The sequence below is a fragment of the Urocitellus parryii genome, chromosome 1 (genome assembly GCF_045843805.1).
Source record: "Urocitellus parryii isolate mUroPar1 chromosome 1, mUroPar1.hap1, whole genome shotgun sequence".
In the NCBI taxonomy this organism is placed as follows: Eukaryota; Metazoa; Chordata; class Mammalia; order Rodentia; family Sciuridae; genus Urocitellus; species Urocitellus parryii.
This window is the reverse complement of record NC_135531.1, coordinates 158,447,830-158,473,026: the sequence shown is the minus strand read 5'-3', so window position 1 is coordinate 158,473,026 and position 25,197 is coordinate 158,447,830. Positions and strand designations below refer to the sequence as shown.

The window sequence follows — 25,197 nt, the reverse complement described above, 5'->3', positions numbered from 1 at the left end:
GGGCGCACCCTTCACATCTGTAACACCTAATTTACCATTGTTCCTCTGGAGCCCGGTCCCACGGCTGGGGGGAGGGGGCCCTCTGCCCTGTTTATGGGGCTTTCAGGCCCTGGGCATGGCGGCCTGGCCTGGCAAGGCTCCAGCCGGTGGGGAGCCAGCAGGGCATCCCCTGAGGTCCTGCTCCGGGCCTGGGGCCACGCATCCCCGCAGCCTTCCCACAAGTGCAGCCTGTGGCACTGTCACAGAGAGGATCCTCCCACCCCGCCCCACCAGGGCCACAGCATGTGTCTTGCTCCAAACTTTGGAGCTTGGTTCCCACTGCATCCTCAGCAGAGGCGGGAAGGAGAGGGTCAAGAGAGCAGGGCGGACTGGGAACAGCAGGCCTGGGCTGGCGTCTCCCTCTGGACAGGGGTGGCCACCTGCCTCTAGTCCCAGCTACCTGGGAGACTGAGGCAGGGGGATTACTGGAACCCAGGAGTTCAAGGCCAACCTGGGCAACATGGCCACACCCTGTCTCAAAAAAAAAAAAAAGTCTCAGCTGTGCCGTTTTCTCCCGGGGGACCTCGAGTCCGTCCCATTCTTCCATGGCCTGAGTCTCCCAGGCTCTTGTGCCCATGGAATGGGGGTCCTGGTAACAGGGACAATGCCAAGCACTCACCTTCCTGGGAGCCCCATGCCAGATTAGGGAGTGGCACGTTATGGTGACCTCAAGGGAAGCTGTGGAGTAGGAAGAGGGTCAGTCACAGGGGCAGAAGACCCACAGCGGGGGAGGTGTAAGGGCATATCGTCCCCAAACCCACGTGTGTCCTGGACTTGGGGCCCAGTGTTGTTCTTGTCCCTTGAAACACTAGGGCCGGGTCCACCTCTCCTGGCTCAGCATGCAGACCTTGGGCATCGTCACAAGGGGGGGGGGGGGCTGAGGCCCAGTGCCACGGCCACCTTCTGCCCTGCTCTCTGCTCACTAGAAACCAACTTGGAAGGATGCTGAGAGGGTGTCCTGGTCCCAGGCTTGCCTCCGTCTGCATCTCCTAGGTCGTAACTACTAACTGGGCATTTAACAGGCTCTGTCGTCACTTGCTGGGTGACCTGGAGCAAGGCACTCCCCCTCTCTGAGTCTCAGCCACCTCCTCCCGGAAAGAGCAGAGGGAGGACAGGAGGGAGCATTGGCGGAGGCCTTTCCAGAAGGAAGAACTCATTGTTTTTCTTTAGCATAACATCAGCCCTGCAAGGTCAAAGGTGATGGGGCTCTGAGCGTGCCACTCCCAGGAATGATGAGTGTGCCCCAGACTGCCCAGCAGGCAAAGTGGCCAGAGACACTCAGGGGCTCCAGGTCCCAGGTCTCTGGACACTCTGTGAAACAGTCACCTGGAGGGTGCAGGGGGCTGGGGAGACCCATCCCCAGGCACCGGGAATACAACTTGTATCGTCCTCCCTGGGGGGTGGGGGAAACAATGGGCATTGAGACAGAGCCCATGGATTGGTAGCGAGAGAGGCACCTGGAGAGAGTCGGAGAGCAGAAAGCAACCAGACCTGGACAGACTGGCCCAGGTCCGATTTCAGCTCCTCTGTCTACTGGCAGCAGGACCTCAGGCAGGTGGCTGCATCTCTGAGCCTCTCTGTAAAGTGGGGCTGAGAACACCTGCCTCAGACCACCTGGGGGCCAACGAGATGGTGCTTGGTTCAGAACAGGAGCTCTGGAGCACGGCTGCAGCTGCTAGGACTGGAGTTCCCTGTCCAACTGACTACAGAGGCCCCACAGCCTCCTCCCCCAGCAAGTGTCCCTAGGAAGCCACCATCCTGGCTGGAAGAGCTCCCTGCTGTCCACAGTGCTCATCATGAACATGTTCCTTGTAACTCGGGAATGTCCAGGAAGCTCTGTCTAAACAGAGCGGGGCCCACATCTTCCCGAGAAGGGGACTCTAAAGAGGCAAGAGGAGGAAATGACCACAGGCCCTACAGCCCCAGGGGTACAGGGGCAAGGCTTTGGGGAGGGCCTGGCGTGTGCTGGGAGGGACGCCAGAGCCAGCAGCAGCAGGCAGCCCAGGGCCAGGGTGGATGCCCAGCTTGCCCGACTCAGGGTGTTGGGCAGCACTAGGTTAGCATCTGCCGTTCCTTCTCCTTTAAAGTGCAAGGTCCCTCAGGCCTGGCTGCCCATCGCACGCCAAGCCAAAGCTCTGGTCACTCTGCATCCCTCCAATGCCCCCTCCCTTCACCCTGCTCCGGTCCCAGGCCTCTTTGTTCCCTGAGCCCGGCAGGCTCCAGCCTTCTGTCCCCTCCACCTGGAGTGTGCTTCCCCTCCACGTGGAGGGGGGTCCTCCCTCCTCCTTCAATCCTGCTCAGAAAGCCCACCTCGGAAGCCCCGCCCCGACAGCAGCCCCGCCCCCAACAGCAGCCCCGCCCCCGCCCCCACCTGGCCTGATTTTTCCTGGGCTGGACTCTGTGTCCCCCAGGGTTGGCCTGCTCGGTTCTGTCCGTGTCCCCAGGGGAAGCACGCACCCTGAGGGCAGCGGCCGTTTGGGTCGTGGTGCCCGGGTGAGACCGGCCCCGGGCAGGAGTGAACCTGGTCTGCGGGGTGGGGAGGGAATGAGCGCGGGACCTGGAGCAGCGCTGCTCCACTTGACGCCTTAATTCCACGCGGATCCTTCCAGTGCTGAGGCCACAGAGCGTCCACCTCACAGGGAGGTTGTTTCAATAAATGGCGTTGACGGAGAGTGAAGGCGCGACACAGGACTGCTGCCTGGGGACGACAGAAGCCCCGGGGCTGCGCTCTGGGTCAGGACCCAAGCTCAGGGACTCAGGGCGAGGTTCCCCGGGGGCCACTGTGCGGGGTGGGGCCTGGGGGCGGCCCTTGGTCTCTGGGCTGTGCCCTTGAAGCGGCCTTGGGCCTCCTCTCTCTCTTTTGCTTCTGCCATGAGGACAGCAGTTTGGATCTGCACAGGGACTGTCCCCCCATGTGCTGTGTCTCCACAAGCCCAAACATGAAGGCCAAATGATCACGGACTGGACCCTCCAAACTGAGCCCAAACAAACCTCTTCTTAGGCAGTTATCTCAGGCCTTCTATCACAGTGACAGAAAGGGTCATCCCAAGGGTCTTGGCTGTCACCTGCTTACTGAGGGGCCTGGGCCAGTGGATGATCTTTCCGGGCAGTCTCTTCATCTGTCAAGGTGGGAGTGCCTCTCCCCCACTGAGCTATGGCTGGACATGGTGGCCCAGTGGCCAGGAAGCCACCAGAATGTGCCTGAAGCAGAGGTTTCCACCAAGCAGCAGCCACATAGAGAGGGGCCCCACCATGTCCTCATCTAGCGACCTGGACATCTGGCTTGGAGATTCCCAGCCTCGGAATCCTCATCTAAAACCTGGGGTAGTAACTGTACCTTCCACACAAGCTCCTGAGGACACAGGGAGGCTGCCCACCTCCAGAACTTCACAGGTTCTAAGGAAGTGTCCAGAGCTGGGCAGGAAGGTGGACACAGACATGCGGGCAGGGCCTGGGGGGAGAGGGGCTCTGCACCTCCACGTTGGCATCACCCCAGCAGGGAACCCTTCCCTGCCCCATCCCCTCCTCTCCGAGGGCCTCATGGGGACCTGTCTGGCCAGTCCCAGGGGAAGGAGCTTTCAAGAGAGGCAGATGACAGCAGCAGGACCCCAGAAGAGCGGTCAGAGGCCTCGGTCACTCTGCTGTCCCACGAGGAACACAGTTTACCAGGAAGAGACATGGGCTGGAGCCAGGAGAAGCCAGAGCCATGTCTCCCACTCAGCCCAGGCTCAGGGCGGGGCCCACGCCTCCTGTCTACTCTCAACCCGGGCCACCTGGAGAACAGGCGCTGGAGCCACACTCCTCGCCCCCCAGGCTCGAGTCTGAGGACAGAAATCCCAGGTGCCAAACTGACCTGGACCCACTGACAATGTCCCCTGGTCTAGCCTATCTGTGAGGCAGGACTCTGTGTATGTGTGTGTTGTTCTTCAATGACCTCCCAGACCTAGGGGACTGCCTGGCACTTAGTAGGTGCTCCATGAACACATTTGAGTGGATGCAGCCTTCACTAAATCAACAAATGAAGGGAGGTCCCACTGGGTTCCTGAAAGTGATGCTCCCCATGGGCTCTGAACCTCAGCCCGTAGGCCATGCACGGGAAATGCTGGGTGACAGAGTCACAGTGTCCGGTCAGACTGTCCTCTCTCTGAGGCTGCCTCCTCAGTGCTGAGCGAATCCAGGAACAAAGGACCCAAGGCCCTAGCCAAGGAGCAAAGACTAAGACCCACAGGACATGGAACAGCTGCCCGGCCCCAGCCCGCCCCAGCCACCACTCGCCTCGTGGATTTTTAAATAATTTGTCGGTTGTTTTTAATTGTTGAGGCAGTAATACTTGTTCATGAAACTGCAATATACAGAGAGGTGAAATAAATAGCTTATATATATAATATATATATAATATAGCTGGTTTTAAAGTATCCCCTTTTCATTGGTGTACTAGTCACGTGAGCGAGAAGGTCCACAGCAGCGTCCTCCAGGACCGCGCACGCGCAGGGCGCCGCGGCTGGACGAGGCCGTCTGTCGTCGGAGTCGGGCGCGGAGCGCTGGGCGCCTTCCCTGCGCGGTGTCTCGGGACAGCAGACAATAAATAACTGACTGCAAACCAGAGAGCGATTTTTGTTGAGTCTGGGCAGGGCTGGGCTGGGGACATGGGGACGTTGTGGGAAGGGGCCCTACTTTCTTTTTTTTTTTTTTTTCTTTATTCTTTTCCTTCTTTCTTTGCTTTCAGAACCTTTGGGAAAAAGAACTTTGGTTTCTCGGAGTGTCGGCTCCCTCGTTGAGTCCTCTGGGGACAAGTTAGAGCTGCACTCCTGCAGCGAGAGGGGCAGGCACCCGTGGGCTGACAGCAGTCCTCTGCATGAGTCTTGTCACCGGGGTTTCAAGTCAACAGTAAAATCCCATCGCCCCTCCCCCCCAAGAGTTTTGGTTCAGTTTTTTTTTTTTTTTTTTTGTCTTCTTTTAAACACAAATGTACAAAAATAGAGCTTCTTCCTTATTTTTCGTGTAAAAATATTCCTCTGATGCCATTCTCGGGGAGTGTGAGTGGGTCCGGGGGCCTCGGCCTAGCCAGGGTGCGTGGGGCGGATCCTCCGAGACCGCTTGGTCACCGTCGTGTACTTGAAGGGCTTCTGCAGCTCTGCCTGCCCCTTGGGGTAGCGCTTCATGAAGTGCACATCCTGCTGGTTCTCCCGGGTCTTGGGGCCCTTTCGAGGCCGCCCCTTCTTTGTGAAGCCCACATACCAGCCAGAGTACTTGGCCGACATCAGAGCCGTGTAGTTGTTCTCCAGAACCTTCTCGATGAACACACACTCCTTGCTGGTGCCATCAGGCTGCAGGAGAGAGAGGAAAAGTGTTAAAGAAAAACGATCCAATGGTCCTTGTGGACCACAGTCCAGGGGCTGTGGCGCTGGGATTTTGCAGCAAGGGAGAGAGACAGAGCTCAACTCCCAGCACAGCACAGGCAAGCCAGAGTTCACAACTGAGGAGCACAGTGTGTACAGAGGATGGAGATGACTAAGAGGAAATGTCAGGGGTCAGGGGGATTCTAGGGGAAGCAACTTAATGGGGTCTCTGCTGAAGGCAGGCCAGCGTGACCAGACACCACCTGGGGGGAGATGGAGCTGTCAGATATGGGGAGTAACCAAGTGTCAAGGGCAGAACCGCATTGCACAGTGGGCCCAGGAAAAGCCTCAGCAACCTGACCAAAGTTTGGCCCTGCAGAGTCTCTGACAGGAGGAGATGACAGAGGGGAGCACAGGAGTGAGGGACAGAGCTCAGAGGAGCCAGTGTGACAAGTGGCCTCTGTGACCAGCTCACAGTGGCCACCTGACCCAGGTCATCCATTCACAGGGTGGCTTCAGACCTTTGCATAAGTGACCTCGAAAAACAGAGGCCTATTTAAACTTGAGGAATCCATAAGGCTGAAGCAGAAGCGGCCATCGTGCCACCCAGAGGGGAACGTGTGTCTGGCCATCATCCCATTGTTGGGCTCTGGATCAGGCACATCTGAAGGTCAAGTGACCTCACTGTCACATGGGCCAGTACTGTCCCATTTCCTCCAAACCAGCTGACCCTGTGTCCTCTCACGTGCAACAGAAAGGAGCCTGACAGGTCTGCCTGAATCCTGACCTGAAGCAGCTACTCAGGCCAGGTCCACTCCACCAGGATGAAGCTCAATGGAAACTATGCCCCAGCGTGGACTGGCACCCTTCAGTACTTGTGGGTGGGAGATGAGTGTGGCCAATGCCTGTGCCCACCCAGCAGATGTGGGGACCCTCCTGGAAGAACCAGGAGCACTGGATTCAGAGGCAGAAGCCAGAGGGCCTCTAACTTCCTGGGTCACCTCGGCTTGGCCACCTGCACTCTCCCAACCTCAAATTCCTCACCGTCAAGTGGGACCGTCCCTGAGATACTGTGAGGAACGCTGCTTCTAAGCAAGCCTGAGCCACAGGAGGGACATGCTCAGGTTAATATTAAAGAACAGGGGGCTTCTTGGGACTGGCCTGGCTCCGTGGATGTGCCTGGACAGAGAGTGGGGTAGGCAGGGCTTCGTGTCACCTCCCAGAGCCGGCCAGTTGGCTCAGTGGAGACAAGTGTGGAACACATGGGAAGGCCTGGGTCAGCACCACTCGAGTTTCCAACCAACGACTCCACATTCAGGCTGGGCCCACTCCTCGTTCCGGATGGCCGCCCGGCCAACTTGGAAGCCAGAGGTCTGGCTGTGTGCGGACCGAGGCGCAGGCTCCAGCCTTTTGTCTGAAGTGGGAACCAGGCAGCAGCTCCCAGGAGCGTTCACCTCTGAGCGGAGGGCAGGCAGGGCCCTGCAGACGCGCTGAACTTGCAGAAAGGGAGGCGGGAGAGAGCCCTCTCGGGAGACCGCAGAGTGGACAGGCGCAGGCCTGGAGACACCCTTTGGGACCCAGGGGACAGTGAGAGTGGGACCAGCAGTGAGGGAACGCGGCAAGCCAGGAAATGCAAAGGCAGGCGAGGGGTGTAGTGCCTGGGCTCTGGTCTCCCAAGGAAAATTCTGGAAGCTGCCTGTCTAACCTGAGTTCAGGTTCTTCAACTGGTCTTCAGAAACAATTAGAGCAAAGGGGACAAAGGCTTCGCCATGCTGCCTGCCACCCAACGGCCACCCAAGGACCCTGCTAGGAGCACTTTCACCCCTCAGGGGTCAGCTGTGTGCCCGCCTCCTCTGGGAAGCTCCCAGACAGAGCCCTTCAGCTCCCAGGCCTCCTCCCCTCCTCCCTGGTCCTTCACCGAGGCTCTCTACTCCTCTTCTGAACCCCCTGGTCGCCCACCCCCCCATTCTCCCCCAGACCATTCAGCGTCTCTGCCTCCTCCTTAGCCCAAGCCAGGGACAGCCAGGCATCTGCAGGTAGATGTCTGAGAGCCTCACTGATACGGTGGGGGTGACACGAACAAATCTAAAGAAAACAGACTCCACCGCCCGGATGCTTGACCAGTGCCCAGCGATATCCTAGGATGTCCCTCCTGGGGGACACATTGATTAGGGAGGAAGAGCAAGAGGAGGGCTGGAGACCCCTACTGGCCCCGCTAGTCTCCCTACGCATTCCTTCAGCATCTATGTGTCGCTGACCACAGGTCAGACATGGCCACGTCCAAGTGTCACTTCTTCCTCTGAACAGGCGAGGTCCACCCTCTGCCCAAGGGAGGACACAGAGCTCGCCTTGGACCAAGGGGCTTGCCCAAGGTCACGGGGCCTGCAGAGCTGACTTGCTCACTTCTCTGTCTATTCCAGAGACGTCCACGGGCAGACAGGACAGGGAAGAGCAGACACTGCCCACCAAACCCTGCCCCAGACACACAGAGCCACCATCAGCCCACAGACGGCTCGTCAAGGCGCTAGAACAAGCACCAGAGCTCAGAGGCCACAGGCTGGGCTCCCCCAGAGCACTGGGCGCCGCTTGGGGACAGCCGGGAGGTCTCTCTCCGGTGATGCCAGTGCCCCACCAGGAGCACAGGCAGCAGTGGGTGAGGACCAGCAGCTGGCCACACCTGAGCCTGACCCTCACCTCTGCTCCTGACAGCAGGTGTGGCCTGCTGATCCCCTGCTCGGATTGAAACACACGCAGGCCCCAGCCCCAGAAGCACGGATTCAGTTGGCTCAGGCAGCAGAGCGTCCATATTGAGAGGGTGTCAACAGCTCCTCCCAGCACCTCAGTGACACAGTAGAATTCGATCTCCTCCCCCGACTCCCACCTCCGACCTCCTTTCCATACTGGATTCCGAGTTCTTCTATTTGATCTGAAGACTGAATCCTGATAACATCATCTGGTCCCTGGATCAAGCCTTACCTAAAACCAGACCCGTAGACCCTTTTAGCTGTGTAAGCCAAAAAACTCTTTCTGCTTGAAGCATTTTGAGTTGAGTTTCAGTTACTTACAACCAAAGTGGTCTTAAAGGGATGCTGATGGACAGGGAGCCCCCACCCTAAAAGGGTCTGAGGCTCTTTGCTGCCCCAAGAGGACCCCTCAATGGTCGTACTTGCTAGACTCTGAAAACCACTCTGGAGTGAGGGGAAGTGCCGTCCTGGGCCAGGTGGATGTGGCTTCAGAGAAGTGGCCTGAGCACGCAGGGGCTCACGGGTAGGGCTTGGGCACCACTGGCACAGGTAGCAGAGGGGGTGACGGCATGCAGGCTCTGGCCAGCGATGCCCACGGTCAGCACCAGGGTCAGGAAGCTGCCCTGTTGGGCCACTGCACAGGAGCTAAAGGAGTAGCTTGGTGACCTGGCTGCGAGAGGGAAAGGATCAACTTTATGGAGTCCCACCTCCTTGCTTCACAATGAGGACGCTGAGCCTCAGGGCCAGGGGAGCCCTCTGACCCCGCGTTCCCACGGAGGCCATTCTGGCTGGAGGCGGGGTCAACCTCGGAAAGCAAGAACCCTTCCTACTTCCCTGCTGCTCCTGGAACCCCTCTGCTGAACATGGGCAGGTGGATCCCGAATTGACCCTCAGGAGCTCCCAGGCTGGTGGGGGAATCAGACCCAGGACAGGCGGTGACAGCCCAGGTGAGCACAGGGGCAGGGGAGGGTGGGGGAGGACTCTATGGGGGAGTGACCAAGGGCCAGGGATGGCTAGAGGTAGTTTAAGGCTGAGCCAGAAGGAAGGCCACTGGCCAGGGCCGACTCCGGGGCCTGGGGGTGCGCTCTGGGCAGGAGGTGGAGGGCGTTGGACTCTAAGCGTGGCCAGGACAAGCCTGGGCGGCGGAGGAGCCTGGGAACCCACACCGGGAGGCGGCCGGAGCAGCCATTTCTGGCAAGGTGTGGGGCCAGAACCAGGCGGTGGCAGGAGTTAGGGAAGGAAGGACACACCCCAGCCATCAAGGAGGGGAATCCCAGGACCTGGGCAGCCAGGAGGGCGTGGCCCGGACAGCAGCCCAAGGGGCCAGAGGGGGCGGGCCTGGCAGGCCAGGGAGTGGGACAGGTGGACGGGGCACCCTGGGCCAGGTCAGCACTGAAGAAAGGAGCTGGGGCGGGCGCCCCGGGGCAGAGGAGGGAGCGGCAGGGGGCCGTCGGCTTCCTCCTGCCCACAGCCCGCCAGCTGAACCGTCACCAATATTAATGACGGGAGAGAGGGCCAGGGGGCAGGAAATCAGAGCCGGCTCCTGTGGAAGCGGTGACTCAGCGGCCAGCCCAGGGGTGGAGGGCGGGGGGATGGCCCAGGGACAGCCTCTCCTCTGACCCCAAGATGGCCCTCCTGGGGTCAGGATGCCGGGAACAACCGGGTGAGGCGGCGTGGTGGGCAATGGGCATGGGAGGTGCCGCCAGCCCCTTCTTTGGGGAGCAAAAGAGAAAAACGAGCCTCAAACTCAAAGCAGGTTGGGCCTGGGAGGAGGCCCAGGCGGGCAGCAGAACAAAGTGCCTGACGTGGGGCTGGGCCGCCGCCGCAGGAAGCAGCCAGCCGGCCGGCCAGGGGACTGGCCAAGCCAGGGGACCCGGCGCCCACGCCCGGCCCCTGCCCCGACCCCCTCGCCGGCCGCCTCGCGCTGGCGGAGTGAATCACTAATTAAAACCACTCCTCCATCCCCGCCGCTCTGGGTTACTATTATTTTGTTCTCTGAGCTGCTTGGGCTGGTACGTGCAGTGCAGCTGGAATAATCTCCTTCCAAACTAGGCATTGAATCCCGCCTAGCTCTAGTGTGGCATCTGGGACAAGTGCCCCTGGACGTGGCCAAGCCTCTGCTTTCCCACCTGTGAAATAGGGATGGTGCTGGTACCAATCTCTGGGATTATTTGGAAGCATTTTTGCTCAATGCCTGGAAGAAAGTAGGTGCTCAGTTAAAGGAAGCCGGTACCAGCATGTGACAATTCCCTGCACCTCCCTGGCCCGTATGGGTATGGGGCGGGGATAAGAGCTGGGGATTCAGAAAATCAAACCTGCCTTCACAAGAGGTCCCCAGCTCCCTTTACCCCAACAAGGCCCCCATGAGCAAAAATAATCCCCCAAGGCTTTGCCCCAAGGAGGAGGGTGAAGAGAGTCCCTACAGAGAGGGGACAGAACCTGACTTCACAGAGCTACCCCAGAGGCACCTTCCACTTAACCCCCAGGGGTAGCAGAGGGTGACCTTTGCAAGCAAGCAGGAGAGGAGGAACGCAGAGAAACAGCTCACGCCCCCAGCCCTGGGTCCACCCCACCCGCGCCCCAACCCGGCCCTAATTTGTTACATGCGGCTCTCTTGCCAGTTCCAAAGTAATAAAATCTTCCTGAAATGCTAGAACCGTGAGGCCCGGCGCTGACGAGGCGGCCGGCTTCCGGAGGCCGCTGCTGGGCGGCGCTCTAAACCCCTGGCGATTGTTAAAATGATCGCTGCAGCCACAGCCCTTGGCCTGCCGTCCCTCTTCGCAGACGTCAGGGACACGTAGGCAGGAGGCCGCAGAGCCCCTTAGGCTTCTCTCCGGGCTGAGCAAGCCAGGTCTCCTGCCTGCCAGGAGAGACCAGGGCCCTGCCTGCGACCAGAGTCCAGCCACCGACGCGCCTGGCTGGCTGCAGGTATCGGCACAGAGAAGGGCAGGAGGAGGTGCCCGTGGGAACTGGGCCCGCACAGGCACACTCCCATCGGCCTTCGGCTGGCAGGACCCCACCGGCCCAGCCCCCAGGTCCAGGAACCGCAGGCCACCACTCACCTTCCCCACCAGCTTGCCTTTCCGGTTCATGCACAGGTAGAACTCCGTCTCCTTGCCCTTGATCCGCACTTGGCTACCGAAGGTGTCCGTCTCCACTAGGAGCTGGGCTTGGAAGGGCAGAAGGAGAACAAGACAGGTTTTTTAAAGTCTAGTCCTAAAGGCTCAGCAACCTGGTCCCCGACTCTATCCCTGGTCCCTCTGTCCTCCCAAATCAGGCGGGAGACAGGCCTCTGTCAGGTCCCATGAAAGCACCCTGCCCCTAGGGCCCAGAGAAGGACGTTGGGGGCATCTGTCCCACCTTCCGGCCTCTCTGCTCCTACGTGGGACCCAGAGGGCTCCTGCTGCCGTTCTGCCCCGTAGCTAGACACCAGTGTTCCCTCCTCCCCGTCACCCCAGTTCTCCAGTCCCCCCACTCCACTCCCTGCCGCAGGTCTGAAAGCGGCACCCCTGAGAAGCCTCGGTCTCTGGATGCAGGGAGCGCACACAAGTCAGTTGGAGGCTCTTCCCCAGGCAGACACCAGAACCCCTGCAGGTGCCTGACACCTCTGCCCGAGATGCAGCAAGACACTGGGAGGAGGCACATGCCCGGGAAAGGGATTCAAGATGTTCCACTTCCCTCCCGTTGGGCACCAAAGCTACAGGGTAACTAACTATCTCCCAAGGGCCAGAAGTCCCAATCAGGACCCAGTTCCTCCTCATCCAGGGTAGGACACACCATGCTAGACCACCGTGTTCCACAAGGCCTCCTTCTGGGTAACCAGTGCCGATCCTCTAAACTCCTGACTGAATGGGAGGTCAAGAAACTAAAGGGTGACTGTCCCTCCATTAGGCATGCTCTGTCCAGACCCTTCCCTTCTCTCTGCCAGACCACACTTTTCCCCAGCAGGGTGCTGTGTGACTTGAGTAGGTCATACAACCTCTCTGAGCTCCCTTTGCTCTCTGCCTGCGAACCCCCATGTCTGGTTCCCCCAGCAGCACTTCCCCTCCCACAGCTGCTTTCTTTGGCTGTGGTAATTCTCTCTCTGCATTCCCTGACCCTCTGCTTCCCAGCACCTGCCCCTCCCTCACCCACAAAAGTTTAATTCCAGTGACAAGGGACTTGCTTCTCCATAACAAACATCACAGCCCCAAATTCCTGAGTACAGTATCCTTGGAGCCACAAAATGTGTACCTCAGTGCCCCTAAAATACTCTAGGTATGATTTTAATAAAAAAAAAAATCACAAATATAGCCCCTGGTACCCTGTTGTGCAAATTGAAACCAGGTGGAGCTCGGGATTTCCAGTAATTAATTCAGCCCTCCTTTGACACCGCTGCTAATTAAACACCACCACCACCCTTTCCAAGGGGGGAAAGGAATTTACATAAAATTTAAAGATCTAACAGGAATCCAGGCACTCTGGGGACGGGAGGCCGACTTCTCCACAGCCCCCAGGGGACACTGAGTCAGGAACCTGAACCCACTGAGCTGGCGAGGCCCGGCCGCCCCGCTGCCCCTGGTCCAGGCCCTGTCCCCGGCCGGAGCTCCACTCCCGGGTGGCTTCCTCCGTCCCCTCACCACGCTCTGGCCTCGCAGTGGTGAGGGCTCGGGGACCAGGACAACCCGGGGGCTTCCACGGGGCAGCGGAGGTATTGGGGTGCGGGCGTGGAGCACAGGGAGGGGAGGCGCATGCGCAAGGACCCGCGGGCCTCGGTCTCCGCACCCAGAAAAGGGACCCCACCCGCGAGGACGGTAGGACACGGCAGCTCCGCTCTCTGAGGATGGGGAGGGGCGGCAGCAACTGGGGTTTAAGTTTCCTAAAAACTGAAAAACCAAGCTGTTTTCCTAAAAAAAAAAAAAAAAAAAAAAAAAAACAGTGGAAAAACCAGGACATGTGCGCACAGGGGACCCGCTCCCAGGGCCGCCTGCTGCCCAGGGAGCGCCCGGCCCGGAGCCTTTCCGGTTCCAGCGGTGACCGTGGGGCTGGGGCCCAGGACACCCCAGGTAAGTCCCAGGGAGACTCCGCTCTGCCGGCCTCCTTCCTCAGAAGAGCCTCCACCGTGCCCAAGCTCTGCCAGCCCACCGACGCCGCGCATGCCCACAGCTGGAGGGTCTCTGGAGGAGGCCGCTGAGGTTCAGACCCCGCGCCTCTTCTGCAGATTCCTGAGCTCAGGGACGAGGTCCCAGCTCTGGGGAGCCCTGCCTCCCAGCGAAACCCCCACCGCTCTTGGCCAGGGCGGCCAGCGGGCTCCTCGCCTCTGCTGGAGCTGCCCGCAGAGCTGGCCTGGGCCGGGCTGGACTGCACCTCCACCCCCTCCGCAGCACCAGGGGGTCTGCGCCTGGCCGCCTCTGTGCCAGAGGAGACAGAGCCTGTCCTTCCCGCCCACCCCCAACAGCCTGCAGAGGAGTGACCTAGACTCTGCTCAGCGCATGACATAATGAGGAGGGACCCGGGCCAGAATTATGTAAAGTCCTCGGGGAGTAATAGCAGCCGCCGTTCTCAGAGAGAGAAGGAGAGAGACTCCACCCAGGCCAGGTTCGCCCAGCGTCCCTCACCCCCTCCCAACACCCACGTCCCCAGGATGCAGCTCTCAGAAGCCTGAAGCCTTCTCTCGGTTCCATTCTTGGGGCCTGTGGCAGGCCAGGCCGAGGGGTGGGTGGTGACTCCTCTCCAGCTTGGGCAATTCAGCAGGGGCTCCCTCTGCCATCCTGGCCCACTGGTCTCCCCTGCACACATCAGCCAGAGGAATCCTTCTAAAATATCAATTTAATTACATCTCTTCCCGGCTAAAAACCTCCTAAGGATCTTCAACCCACTTAGAATAAAATCCAAACTCTTGATTAGGACCTACATCCCTGGCCCCTGCCCTCCCCCTCCTCCTGCCCCAGCCAGCAGCCCTCTTCTCACACACCCAGCATGCTCCTGCCTCAGGCCCTGGGCACTTGCTGGGCCCAGCCTGGAGGCTGCCTTGCCCAGAGCATCCCCTAGGGGCTCCTCATCTCCAGATGGCCACTCAGATGTCACCTCCTCAGAGAGGCCTTCCTTGACCAGGCTGGGTAATGTTGGCGCCACCTCCCCAAGTCCAGCCTGCCTCAACCTCCTACACCATCCTGTGTTAAAGTTTGAATAAGGGTCCCCCCAAAGGCCCCAGCAAGAAAGGCTCGGTCCCCAGCCCATGGCACTGTTGGGAGGTGGCAGAACCTGTTAAGAGGTGGGGCCTCGTGGGAGGAAGTAGGGTCACTGGGAGTATGTCCTTGGAGGGAAAATTGGAGCCTATACCCCTCTTGCTTCTTTTTGTGCTTCCATGTGACCCTGAGGTCAGGGCCTCCCCTGCCACTAACTCCTGCTGGGACATGCTGCCTCACCAAGGCCCAAAAGCAATGAGCCGACTGACAATGGGCCAAACCTCCAAAACTGAACCAAAATAAACCTTTCCTCTTTTAAAGTTGATTCTCTCAGGTGTGTTGTTACAGTGACGGAAAGCTAACACAATTCGTTACCCTGTTCATTGTCTGTTCCCACTTACAAGAAGGTAAGTACGATGGGGACAAGGATCTATCTGCTTATTATCTCTGTGACATCCAGCCCCTATTCCAGGCCTGGCTCGTGGGAAATGACCAATAAGTAAGTTCTAACAGGTCCATGAACAGCTCACCAACTGTATGACCAACACTGAGAAGTAAGGAGAGCTGGGCGCGTGGTACACACCTGTGATCCCAGCAAGTCAGGAGGCTGAGGCAGGAGGATCTCAAGTTCAAGTCTAGTCTCAGCAATTTGGTCACCTACACAATTTAGCAAGACCCTGTGTCAAAATTAAGAATAAAAAGGGGGCTGGGGTGTGGCTCAGCGGTAGAGTGCTTGCCTCACACCTGTGAGGCGCTGGGTTCCATCCTCGGCACCTCATAAAAATAAATAAACAAAATTAATGTATTGTGTCCATCTACACCTAAAAATATATTTTTAAAAAATTAAGAATAAAAAGGGCCGAGGATAGAGCTCAGTGGTAAAGTGTCCCTGGGCTCAATCTGCAGTAGCAAAACCCAGAAGCTAAAACGGAGACTCGGGGAGGTGAAGGGACATGCCCAAGGGCACTCAGCTGTGACACAGGCGGAGGGGTGTGGACTCGGCCTCTGACTTCAGTCGATTCCCTTGACCAGTCTGTTCCTTCCTGCTGAGGTTCCTGGTGTCACTCAGGCCACTTGCTAGAATGCTGGGCTCCCACTCACTCATCCCCAGCCTCAGTATCAAAGATAAAACCCTTGCTGTGTGACAAAGGAAGAAACCCTTTCCCTCTGAACCAGGACAAGGTGACCTGTTAAGACCCCTTTAGCTTTGTCTGGCTAGATCGTATCAGTAACTCACATTTATGGAGAGTTTCTGAGGAGCAGGCACTCTGCAAACTACCTTCCATGTGCTGTGTCAGTACTCCCAACAAGAGTCCTGTGAGGGCTGGGCACGGTGGCACACGCTTGTAAACCTCCCCTGCCCGCCCCCAACGGGGCTCAGGAGGCTGAGGCAGGAGGACCGAAAGTTCAAAGCCAGCCTCAGCAACTTAGCGAGGTGCTAAGCAGCTCAGTGAGACCCTGTCTCTAAATAAAATAGCAAAAAGGGCTGGGGGTGTGGCTCAGTGGTTGAGTGCCCCTGAGTTCAATCCCTGGTACCAAAAAAATTTTTACATAGTCTTGTGAGGTTAGAACTCTGGTCCTCATCCCTACTGCTCAGGCAGGAAGACTGTCCCCAGGGCCACACAGTGAGGGAGCTAAGAGTCACACCTAGGCAGGCTGCCTGAATTTTGGGTCTTAGGGGTCTACCTCCCTCTCCCCCTCCCCCTCCCCCACATCCCCTCCTGGGAGGAATAGTAACAGCACTGAGTGGGGGTGGTGTCTTCTCCTGGGCTTCATTCCCGTGGGCAGAACTCAGGGGGCAGAGAGGCCATCAGAGCAAGAAACAGAGGCCCATCCCTCCCGCCTCCACTTCCAAGTGACTTTGAGGAAGGAGGGATCCCTAGGTTGACCTTGAGAGGCACCCAGGACAGAACTAGATGACAGCCAGCCAGCCAGGGAACCTTCCCTCTGGAGAAGGGACAAAGGCCCTGCACAGACCCAAGGAGGAGTCAAGATGGGGAACCCCTGCCACAGCTCCCCCAAAAGGAGAGCCCACTGAGCAGGCACCCCCAGGGATGGCCCAGCCATGCTGGGTGCAGGAAGGTGTCAGGAAAGGACCTAGAGCCCCACCGTCTCCCAGGACCTCACCACAACCTGAGGCGGGGCTGTGACCTGCTCACAGGTGCAGAAATGGGGCATGAACTGAGCAGCTATGTCACCTGGCCAAAGACACACAGCAGGGCTCCTTGGGGACAGGCAGAGCAGCCCAGAGCCAGAGACTCAGGCCCAGGGACAGGAGCCTGAGGGCAGATGCAGCACAGGCCTGTGGTGACACAGGAGAGAGGAGGGGCTCAGATGGCCAGGTGGACTGCGGGACAGGTGCTAGGCCTCCCTCTGAACACTCTGGCCTCAAAGGTGGGGACAGGAGTGAAAGATGCCGAGAGGCAGCTGGAGACCTAGGGAGGGACAGAGCCAGCCAGAGACACAGGAACCGGGGCCCAGAGAAGCACCACAGAGAACATGGCCAGACCGTGGGCAGGCTCCCCAGGACTACGGGGGCTCGGGCCACACAGGGCGCACAGGGTGCTGCAGCCACCCGTGGCGACAGTTCTAGTGCTGACAGAGCTGCTGGCCCAGTGCCCGGCATCGTCCTCCAGCGAAGAATGCCCTTGGCCCCAGGGGTGCTGGGAGGTCACACTGGGTCAGCCCTCCCTGCTGCTCTCTAAAGGTGGGCCAGGTGGACAGACAGGAGGCCAGGAGGGGAGGAGGGTCTCCTCCCTAGAGACGCCCCCCCATCTCCTCTCCCTGTCCCTGTCCCCCCCACACACACACACACACACACGCCCACTGAGACCTGTCCTCCAGTTCCCCTTCTGAAGTCCCTGGAGGGCGTTCGCAGACCATGTGCGCTCACCAGAAGGGAAGAGGGGAAGAAAATCAATAGAGCTGATCAGAAGCTGCATTTAACCCTCACTGTCGCTGTAGGTACCACGGCAACTGCGGAGTGGACAAGACAGGGGACCACTTCCTACTGGGGACAGAGGTCATGTGACAGGAGCCCAGAGGGCAGGAGACGAAGCTGAGAGGAAGCCCACCCCCACCCCGGCCAGGGCAGGTCTGTGGGTTGGTCCAAGGCCGGAGGAGGAAGGAGGAGCCGTGACCTGCCACACACACCATCGCGCAGCACGGTGCCAAACACGCCCCGGTGCCCCAGTGACAGTGACCCCGCCACACCCCAGGCGCACCAGGACCCCGTATCCACTTGCTCAGATGCATACTGAGCACCTCGGTGACAGGCTCGGGACACAGGGTCTGGAGGACCAAACGGAAGCACCCAACAGACCAAGAGCCAAATACTAAAGAGCCAAGGGGCCTCCGGGCAGCCATCGAACCAGGAGGAAAACCACCATGAAGGGAGGCGCAGTCACGAGAACTCTGGGGACAGTGTCCTCAGGCCAGGGGGACATGGCTCGAGGAGCCAGGGGCAAGGCGTGGGGGCCCAGCGGTGATGGGGGCAGTCTCGGGGGCTGGGCCTGCGCAGGCCTTTGGGAAGACTCAAGAGCCTTTAGTCTAAGTGACAAGAGTGCCCCTGCACCAGGGCGGGAGTGACGTTTGGACTGGGGGTTGGACTCAGAGCCGGGGTCCCTGCAGCCCCAGCCACACCAGTCATCCCACACCTAGCCCTCCAGCAAGTACCAGCAAAGGGACACAGGGACAGGAGGGCCCCGAGACCAGTTCAGCAAAAAGCCCCACAAGGTGCCCCACACCTGGGCCCCCCTTCCTGCTCTGCCCTGAGACCTGCCCTCAGAACCACGTGACCAGGCCTCATCCATCTGCACCCCACACACCAGAGCCTCCCAGACGGGAGAGGAAGCCCCCTTCCCGCCGGGGCCCTTTGGAATTCTCAGGAACCCATTCCCAGGGGGGAACCCTCCTCCCCAACTGCCCCTGTGTCCAGGTGGTTACTAGGTCTCCCTTAGTCCTCACCTAGCCTGCAGGTCCAAGGCTGGCTCTCATTTCAGTGACCCCCATTCTGTGGAAGAGACAACTGGGGCCCATGGTCTACACCGCCTGAGTGGAGGAGCCCAGGTTCAAATGCCCTCGGACCGCAAGCCCGCGCAACCCAGGCAACCCGCCCTCAGCCAGCACTCCTGGCCCTGCTGGTCTGCTTGGAGCTGCTCTGGGCACTCTTGGCCGGGAGGCTGGCTGACCGCAGAATGGGGTTTTCAAACTTTTTTATTTATCCTCAAATAGAGAAGTCCTTTGTGCAAGTGAAATCAGGCAGGAGTGACCAATCCTGAGGCCTGCAAGACCAGGTGGGCCTCCACAGTCCCCTCCATGGCGGGGACTCTGACCACACCCTGTGGGGGGCCCTGGGCCTCCCTGCTAAGAGTCCATCCCCACCACTCGGCCGCCCACTTCCCACAGCTGGACATCCTAGGCTCAGCCCGTCCACCTCAGAAACAGGTAGAACAGGGACCACTGATCCCCATTTAGCAGAGGAAGAAACCCAGTCCAGAGCCAGAGACTCTTGCCCAGTAATGGACCTGCAGCGGGAACCAGGTGTCCTGCTGTTTTCAAGGCAGTGCCCTCCTGCAGGACAGAGGTGACCAGGACCAAGGGCAAGAAGGCCCCTGCCTGCCAGCACACTCCTCCTCGGCCGCCAGCCCTCTGGCCAGCTGTGTCCCCTCCAGAGCAAAGCTACGAAAGCACCCTGTACCTGGAACAGGCCACGCCTGGCCACCAGAGTGCTGGGAAAGCTTCAGGGGACCACAGGAGACCCTCTTGCAGAACACCAAGGGCCCTAGTGTGGCAGCTGCGGCAGCACTGGGAGGTCTCCCAGAGGACCACCGCAGCTACAAAGCACTGAATGAGTTGGGCAGGGGGACCGGTGCCTGGCGTGCAGGCAAGGACCGGGGTGCCAGCTTCTCGGCCTGAGCCCCTGGTGTCTGTGAGGACTCCTGACCCCAGGCGTTCAGAGGGACTCCGTCTGGACTTGGCGTGGGCTGGAATTCTGAGCAGCATGTTAGACAGTGCTGCGATGCTGGCTCAGTGGGCGTCACAGTCCCCAGCTGCGCCCCATCCTGAGAAGAGGGAGCAGGTTCCGGAACAGCGCTGGGCCCCAGGCCACCCCTCCCCCAGGCAAGGCGGGGGCCCCTACTGCAGCCCCACAGAGCAGCCCAGCCTCCTGCCCAGGCCACATAAATCACCCTTCCAATAATATTTGTATTGATCATCTAGATTGGAAACCCCGGTTGGTCCATTGTCTCACTTCCTCTCCCAGGGCTCACAGATGGGGTCCCTCGGCCTCATCTGCGTTTCTAATGGGACTTTTAAGTGGAACAACAGCAGCCCGCAAGGCCCCTGTCGCCCTGGGTGTTGGGGGCCTGGAGGATCCATAAATATAGTCCTTAAGCGACGAAGACTAAGTTCAAGAGTCTGTGGCGGGAGAAGAGTGTCCAAGATGCACTGGTTCCTCGCAACTCAGAGATGGGCTCCATGGCCCCACCTGAGTGAGCACAAGGAAGGCAGGAGCCCAGGCCCACTGCAGACCCCCACGGGGGACACAGGCATTTGTCAGGACCCCAAGGTGATTCACAGGCTTGTTAACATTAAAGAAGTGCCACTCTAGGCCCAGCCTCCTAGGGTACAGAACAGAAAAGGCCCAGAAAAGGCCAAGAGCTTGTCCGAGGTCACACAGCAGGCAAGGCTGCCTGAGCTCCCAGTCAGGCAAAGGAAGTGGGGGGACAGGTGGCTTCAGAGTGACAGGCCAGTCACTTCTGGGCTCCTCTCCCTCCCCAGCTCCTACCTCCTTTTCCAGGGTGTGGACAGATGGTTCAGGCCAGAGTCTGGCCCCCTGTACTCTTCCAGGCTGGCGGGGCCAGCAGGAGCTCTAGGGGCTCCCCGGGAGGGCACCTCCTCCTGCCCGGCCAGCCAGCTGCCCCTTCCTGGCAGCAACTGGACAGAAGATCCCAGGGAAAACCACCACCTGGGTCTGCCCAGCAAAGCCAGGCATCTGCAGAGGGACCCAGAGAGGCGGCCATCAGAGGGCCCAGGAGACGGGGACAGAGAAGCTGTGGACAGAGGGAGGGACAGAGATGGACAGAAACAAAGAGGAGAAGGGGCCAGAACCAGGCCAGGAGAGGGGAAAGGGGGGCCGGGAGCCAGTGAGGAGTGGGGGGCCGAGAGCAGGCAGCTGGCCCCAGCAGCAAGAGCCCAGTGGCGGCCCTGCCCAGCCTGGCCCGGCCCAGCCCCCAGTGCTGCCGCAGCTGCCACACTAAGGCCCTACCACGGGGTCAGGCCTGCCCTGGGGCTTGGGGAAAATAAATGGTGTCCAAGATAAAGGGTCCAAGAAATTATTTGTCTTATTGTCATGTCCTGACCGCAATGGGCAGGGTTGCTGGGCGGGGACGGGGAGGGAGGCATCATCCCAGAAAGGCCAGAGTGGCAGGCCAGCAGCACTCGAGGACGCTGCCCCAGCCACCTGCCTCGGCCACCCATGGCCCCGCTCCTGTGGGCCGGGATGCCTCCCAGGACCCAGGCAGGAACCCATGGGGCAGTGCTTTCCAAGAGGACAAGGACCAGGAGGCGAGGCCCAGCCTGGTGACTTTGGATAAATGACCTGTGGGCCAAGTATGCCTTCAGCGACTGTCCCCAACACACCCCTCAGGGCGGCTCAGGTCTTGTGGGTGCAGCTTCAGCATGGGGGCGTGGCTGAGGGAGCCCAAACTCCCCAGAGGAGGACCAGGCCCTCCCAGGGTCAAGGGCAGGTCAAGGAGACCACATTCCACAGTCGAGCATCCACAAACTCAAGCTGGAAAGCCGCGTGCACTAGAGCCGCCCAGGCACCGCGCATGCGCCAGGCTGGTCCCCCACCCCCACCCCCAAAGAAGCGCATCCAGAGTGATCTGGAGGCCGGAGGCCAGAGGCCTGTGCCTGGGGCTGTGCAGGGCACACAAGGCGGCCACCTGCTGCAGGACCTGCAGGGCCACCGGTGCCCCCAACCACCGCCGCTCTCCGGGGCGCTCCCTGCCACAGCACCTCTGGTCCCACATTCAGCTAGGACCGCGGATCCTGGGGTCGCCACACCAGGGGACCAAGGCCCAGGGGCTCAGCGCTCAGGGCGAGACCCAGGACGAGGCCTCCAGGGGCGGCGGCGGGCACCTACCATACTTGTCGCCGTCCTCGCCGCGCGCGCTGATCCTGCGGCCCAGCACCTGGATGTGCTTGCCGCTCGTCCTGCTGTAGAGCTGGTACAGCCGCAGCTGCTTACGGCTCACGTCGTCCCGGGCCCGCGTCTGGTTCTCCACGTGGATGCGGAAGTCCACGTTCTCCTCGGCCACCAGCACCTGCGGAGGGCGGGGACAGGGTGAAGGCCATGGCCACGCTGCTCCACAGAGCTGCCTGCCCCGGTGGCCCAGCCAAGAAAGCAGCCAAGAACCAGCTTCGGTGAACGGTGGACGCACCCCAAGTTGCTGGACGCCGCCCCACAGCCCTGCAGGGAAGCGGGAAGCCCCGTTTGCCCTGTGGCCAGCTCCTCCTCAGAACAGTGGCACCAGCGCCCCACCCCAGGACATGGCAGGATGCCGTGAGGACACCGAGAGCCAACCGGAAGAAAAAGACCTCATCCACCAGAGGGGGGAGAGGGGCACGGGCAGAGAGCCGCTGGGGGAGGCCTGGCAAGTCTCCATCTGGGAACCGATGGGCCAGAGGCCACAGCCATGCTGAGGCTCCTCCCCACCCCTGTGGCCCTCCCACTAACTCACATCCCAACCTCAGGCCCTTCTTGGAGAACCCTCCAAGTTCCATCAAAGTTCCCTTTATCACCTGGGGCTTAGCTCGGATCTGCCCAGCTCCTCCAAGAAGCCTTCTCTGGTTGCACCAACACCCAATTCTCCAATCTCCCATCCCAGACATGGCCTCTCATCAGGGTAATGGGTACCTACTTCCTCATGGCCTCTTGCTAATCTGGTCCACTCCAGCCACCTGCTAATCCATCCTGCACCAAACCTGGTCCTCATAGACCCCTCCCTGGCACACTCCCCATGTCTTGCCATCTTCTACTGCTCCCTTTCTACCAGCTACCCTGGTTCCTGCCTCAGGGCCTTTGCACTTGCTCTTCCCTCTGTTCCCCTGGTTTCTCCCTGCCCTCTCCACTCCAGGTCCTTACTTCACCTGCATCTCTGCTCAAACAGGCCTTTCTGGACCGTCCTTCTGAGGCGGCCTCCAACTCAGCCCTGACCCCTGATGTTCTGTGTTCCTCTGTAGCACTTATCAACCTGACATACCATCTCCTAGTCTGGTTTTTGTTTATCTGCCCCCAACGGACTGGGGATATCATGAAAGCTGAAGCTATCTAGCTATGTCCTCCTTGTGCGCTGCTTTTCCCCAGCACCGAGGGCAGTGGACACCCACACACGGTGGATGGATGGGTGGGTGGACAGGTGAATGCTGACAAGACTCAGAGTCCTGCCGTGCCACTTATCATGACATTAAGTTTTCCCATAACCCATCCCACCTTAAGCATAAAGCTGAGCAGGTCCTGAAGCCTGGCCGGCAGGCAGTCCCATGTCTAGCAGAACGCGAGACACAGGGGACCCTGTTCCCGGGATGCCCCACCCATGCCGCAGCTCTAGCTAGACCTGCCTGCAGCTGACACTCACCCTGATGCTCAGGGACAGCAAGCTCCAGAGGCCCCTCCTATGGGCACGTGTCCCAAGACACCTCCATGCATGGACTTCAACCCTCCTGGAATGACTTCCGGAGTGGCCTGGCCCTGTCCCCTCCCCCAAGGGTAGGCGCCAGCATCCCCCGCCGGCCCACCCCCACTCACAGGAGGCCCTATCGACCAGAGGTCAAACCAATCTCCTCACCCCGGGCCCCCAAGGGGCACTCCCTGCCCCAGAAGCTGGCCTCCCATTAACGATTTTCTCCCTGGCCCACTGGACAGAGGCAGCGTGGGTGACCCAGGGTCAGCAGAGGCTGGAGGGTGACCCTTCCACAGGATGTGGGGTGAACAATCCATCTTGCCCAGCTTCTGTGATTTAAGCCACACCCTGAGGCCTGATCAGTCCCGGGGTAGGGAGTAGGGGTGGCCTCTCCAGGCCCTGGGCAAGGCCTCTGGTGGGCTCAGGGCTGCCAGCGTCCTTCAGCTTGGCTGTCACCTGCCCCAGGCACCTGCCTGGCCCCCACCTCCAAGGCTGGGAGGGTCTCCGCACATGCAGCTGTCCCCGAGTCAAGCTCATCGGGTCATCCCTAGGTCTCCACTCCACCTCCAGCAGGCCATCAGCAAATGCTTGCCAATGTGGCCCAAAATGAGAGACCCCTGGAGGTCAGTAATGACCCTACTTCTTACCACCCAAGCAAGCAGATCCCACAGGGGGATGGCGGGGGGAGTTCTTTTTCTTCCCTTTATTTTATTTATTTGTTTGTTTGTTTATTTTGGTGCCAGGGGTTGAACACAGGGGTACTTACCCACTAAGCCACACCCCCAGCCCTTTTTTATTTTATTATTTTGTGTGTGTGTGATGCGAGGCAAGTATTCTATCAACCGAGCTCTATCCCCAGCCCCTTACTTTTTCTTTTGAGACAGGGTCTCACTAAGTTTCTTAGGGCCTTGCTAAGTGCTGAGCCTGGCCTCGAACTTGCGATCCTCCTGCCTCAGCCTCCTGAGCCACTGGGATTGCAAGGGCTGTTTTAAGCTGTGGAGAGCCCTGCTGTCCTCTGCTCCAGGCACTCTGCTGAGAGTGGATATGCTTTTCTTCTACCTGCCCTGACCACCCCAGCAGCTGAGTCCTCTTCACAGATGGGTCCTCAGGCCTCTGCCCAGAGCCACAGGGCTAGGTGGGTGAGCAGAGCCCCAGGCTCTGCCTCCAGAGCACAGGCATGCAGGGCTGCCCGGCCCCGATGGCCCCTTTCCCTGTCCACTAGTTGGGTGACAGGTCACTTGGCCTCAGTGCCTGAGCGGGAACCCAGTCAGGGCCTTCCAAGGACAGTCAGAGCTGCCGTCTGTCCACTGAAAAGCCGCAGGACAAACACAGTCCCAGCCCCGTAGCTCCTTCAAAGTGGACAGAAGGGCTTCGCGGCCCATCTCGCCCCCACCTCGCCCCCCCCTCCACGCGTGGATCGTGTTTTGGGAGGAAGTAGCTTTTCCCACCAGGGTGGGGGGGTGACCTAGAGTCCCCTGGCAGCCTAAGACCCCAACTTCACCCCCTGCCCTTCCCCCAGTCTGAGGTTTCAATGGGGGCGGGAAATGTTCCCTCCCCAGCCCAGGAACTGCACAGAGGCAACGGGGCCAGGCCTGCCAAAACCCCGGGGAGAGAGGCACCCCCTGGGCCCGGGGACCCAGCCCACCTGGCCGCAGTCGCATGCTCATCTCACATGGCCCAGAGCACGCAGGAAGACAGTGTCCCTGCCCGAGCCCTGCCCTGGCTCCCAACTCCTGCAGGACAATGTCCAGGTGGCCTTAAAATCTAGCTCTGCCCTAGGTAGGCGGTGGGCCCCTCTGAGGTACAAGAGATCTGGCCATCTTGTGGGGATCGCTATGGTGTCCATCCCACTGCGGTGTCCGACGCCACCAGAGCTCCCTCTGGCCTGAAGCCTTCACCCTCTGCTCTGAAAAGCACACTCGTGGCTTCTTCCTATGTCTTCCCAGGCCACGTTGCCACCGGCCACTAGCCTGTGCCCCGTCATACACACTGCACAATCACACTCCACACCAGGAGTGGGGCCAGCCCCGGGCTGCCCAGGTCCACCCCAGTTTCCTTAACCCTCAGTTTCCCATCCGCAAAATAGAGTTTGTTTGTAATATTTACCTCAGAGAAAGATGGTGTAAGTGAACAGCGACCACATTTCTCTGTCTTTTAAATGGCCGTGACATGCCGAGCTGTGACTGAATCACCCTACAATCACCCCAGCAGCCCCAGGAGG

General features: G+C 59.8%; 1 protein-coding gene across 1 annotated transcript in view; it reads right to left on the bottom strand.

Moving 5' to 3' along the window:
* Positions 1-4,968: 4,968 nt before the first annotated feature.
* Positions 4,969-25,197, bottom strand: part of Fgf18 (fibroblast growth factor 18) — a 28,241-nt gene continuing 8,012 nt past the window's right edge. Inside the window, exons 3-5 of the mRNA XM_026401332.2 lie at positions 21,437-21,617; positions 11,185-11,291; positions 4,969-5,366 (exon numbers count right to left, since the gene is read on the bottom strand). Of these exons, the coding sequence (XP_026257117.1) occupies positions 5,100-5,366; positions 11,185-11,291; positions 21,437-21,617 (555 nt within the window). The 3' untranslated portion in view covers positions 4,969-5,099. The remainder of the gene's footprint in view (positions 5,367-11,184; positions 11,292-21,436; positions 21,618-25,197) is intronic.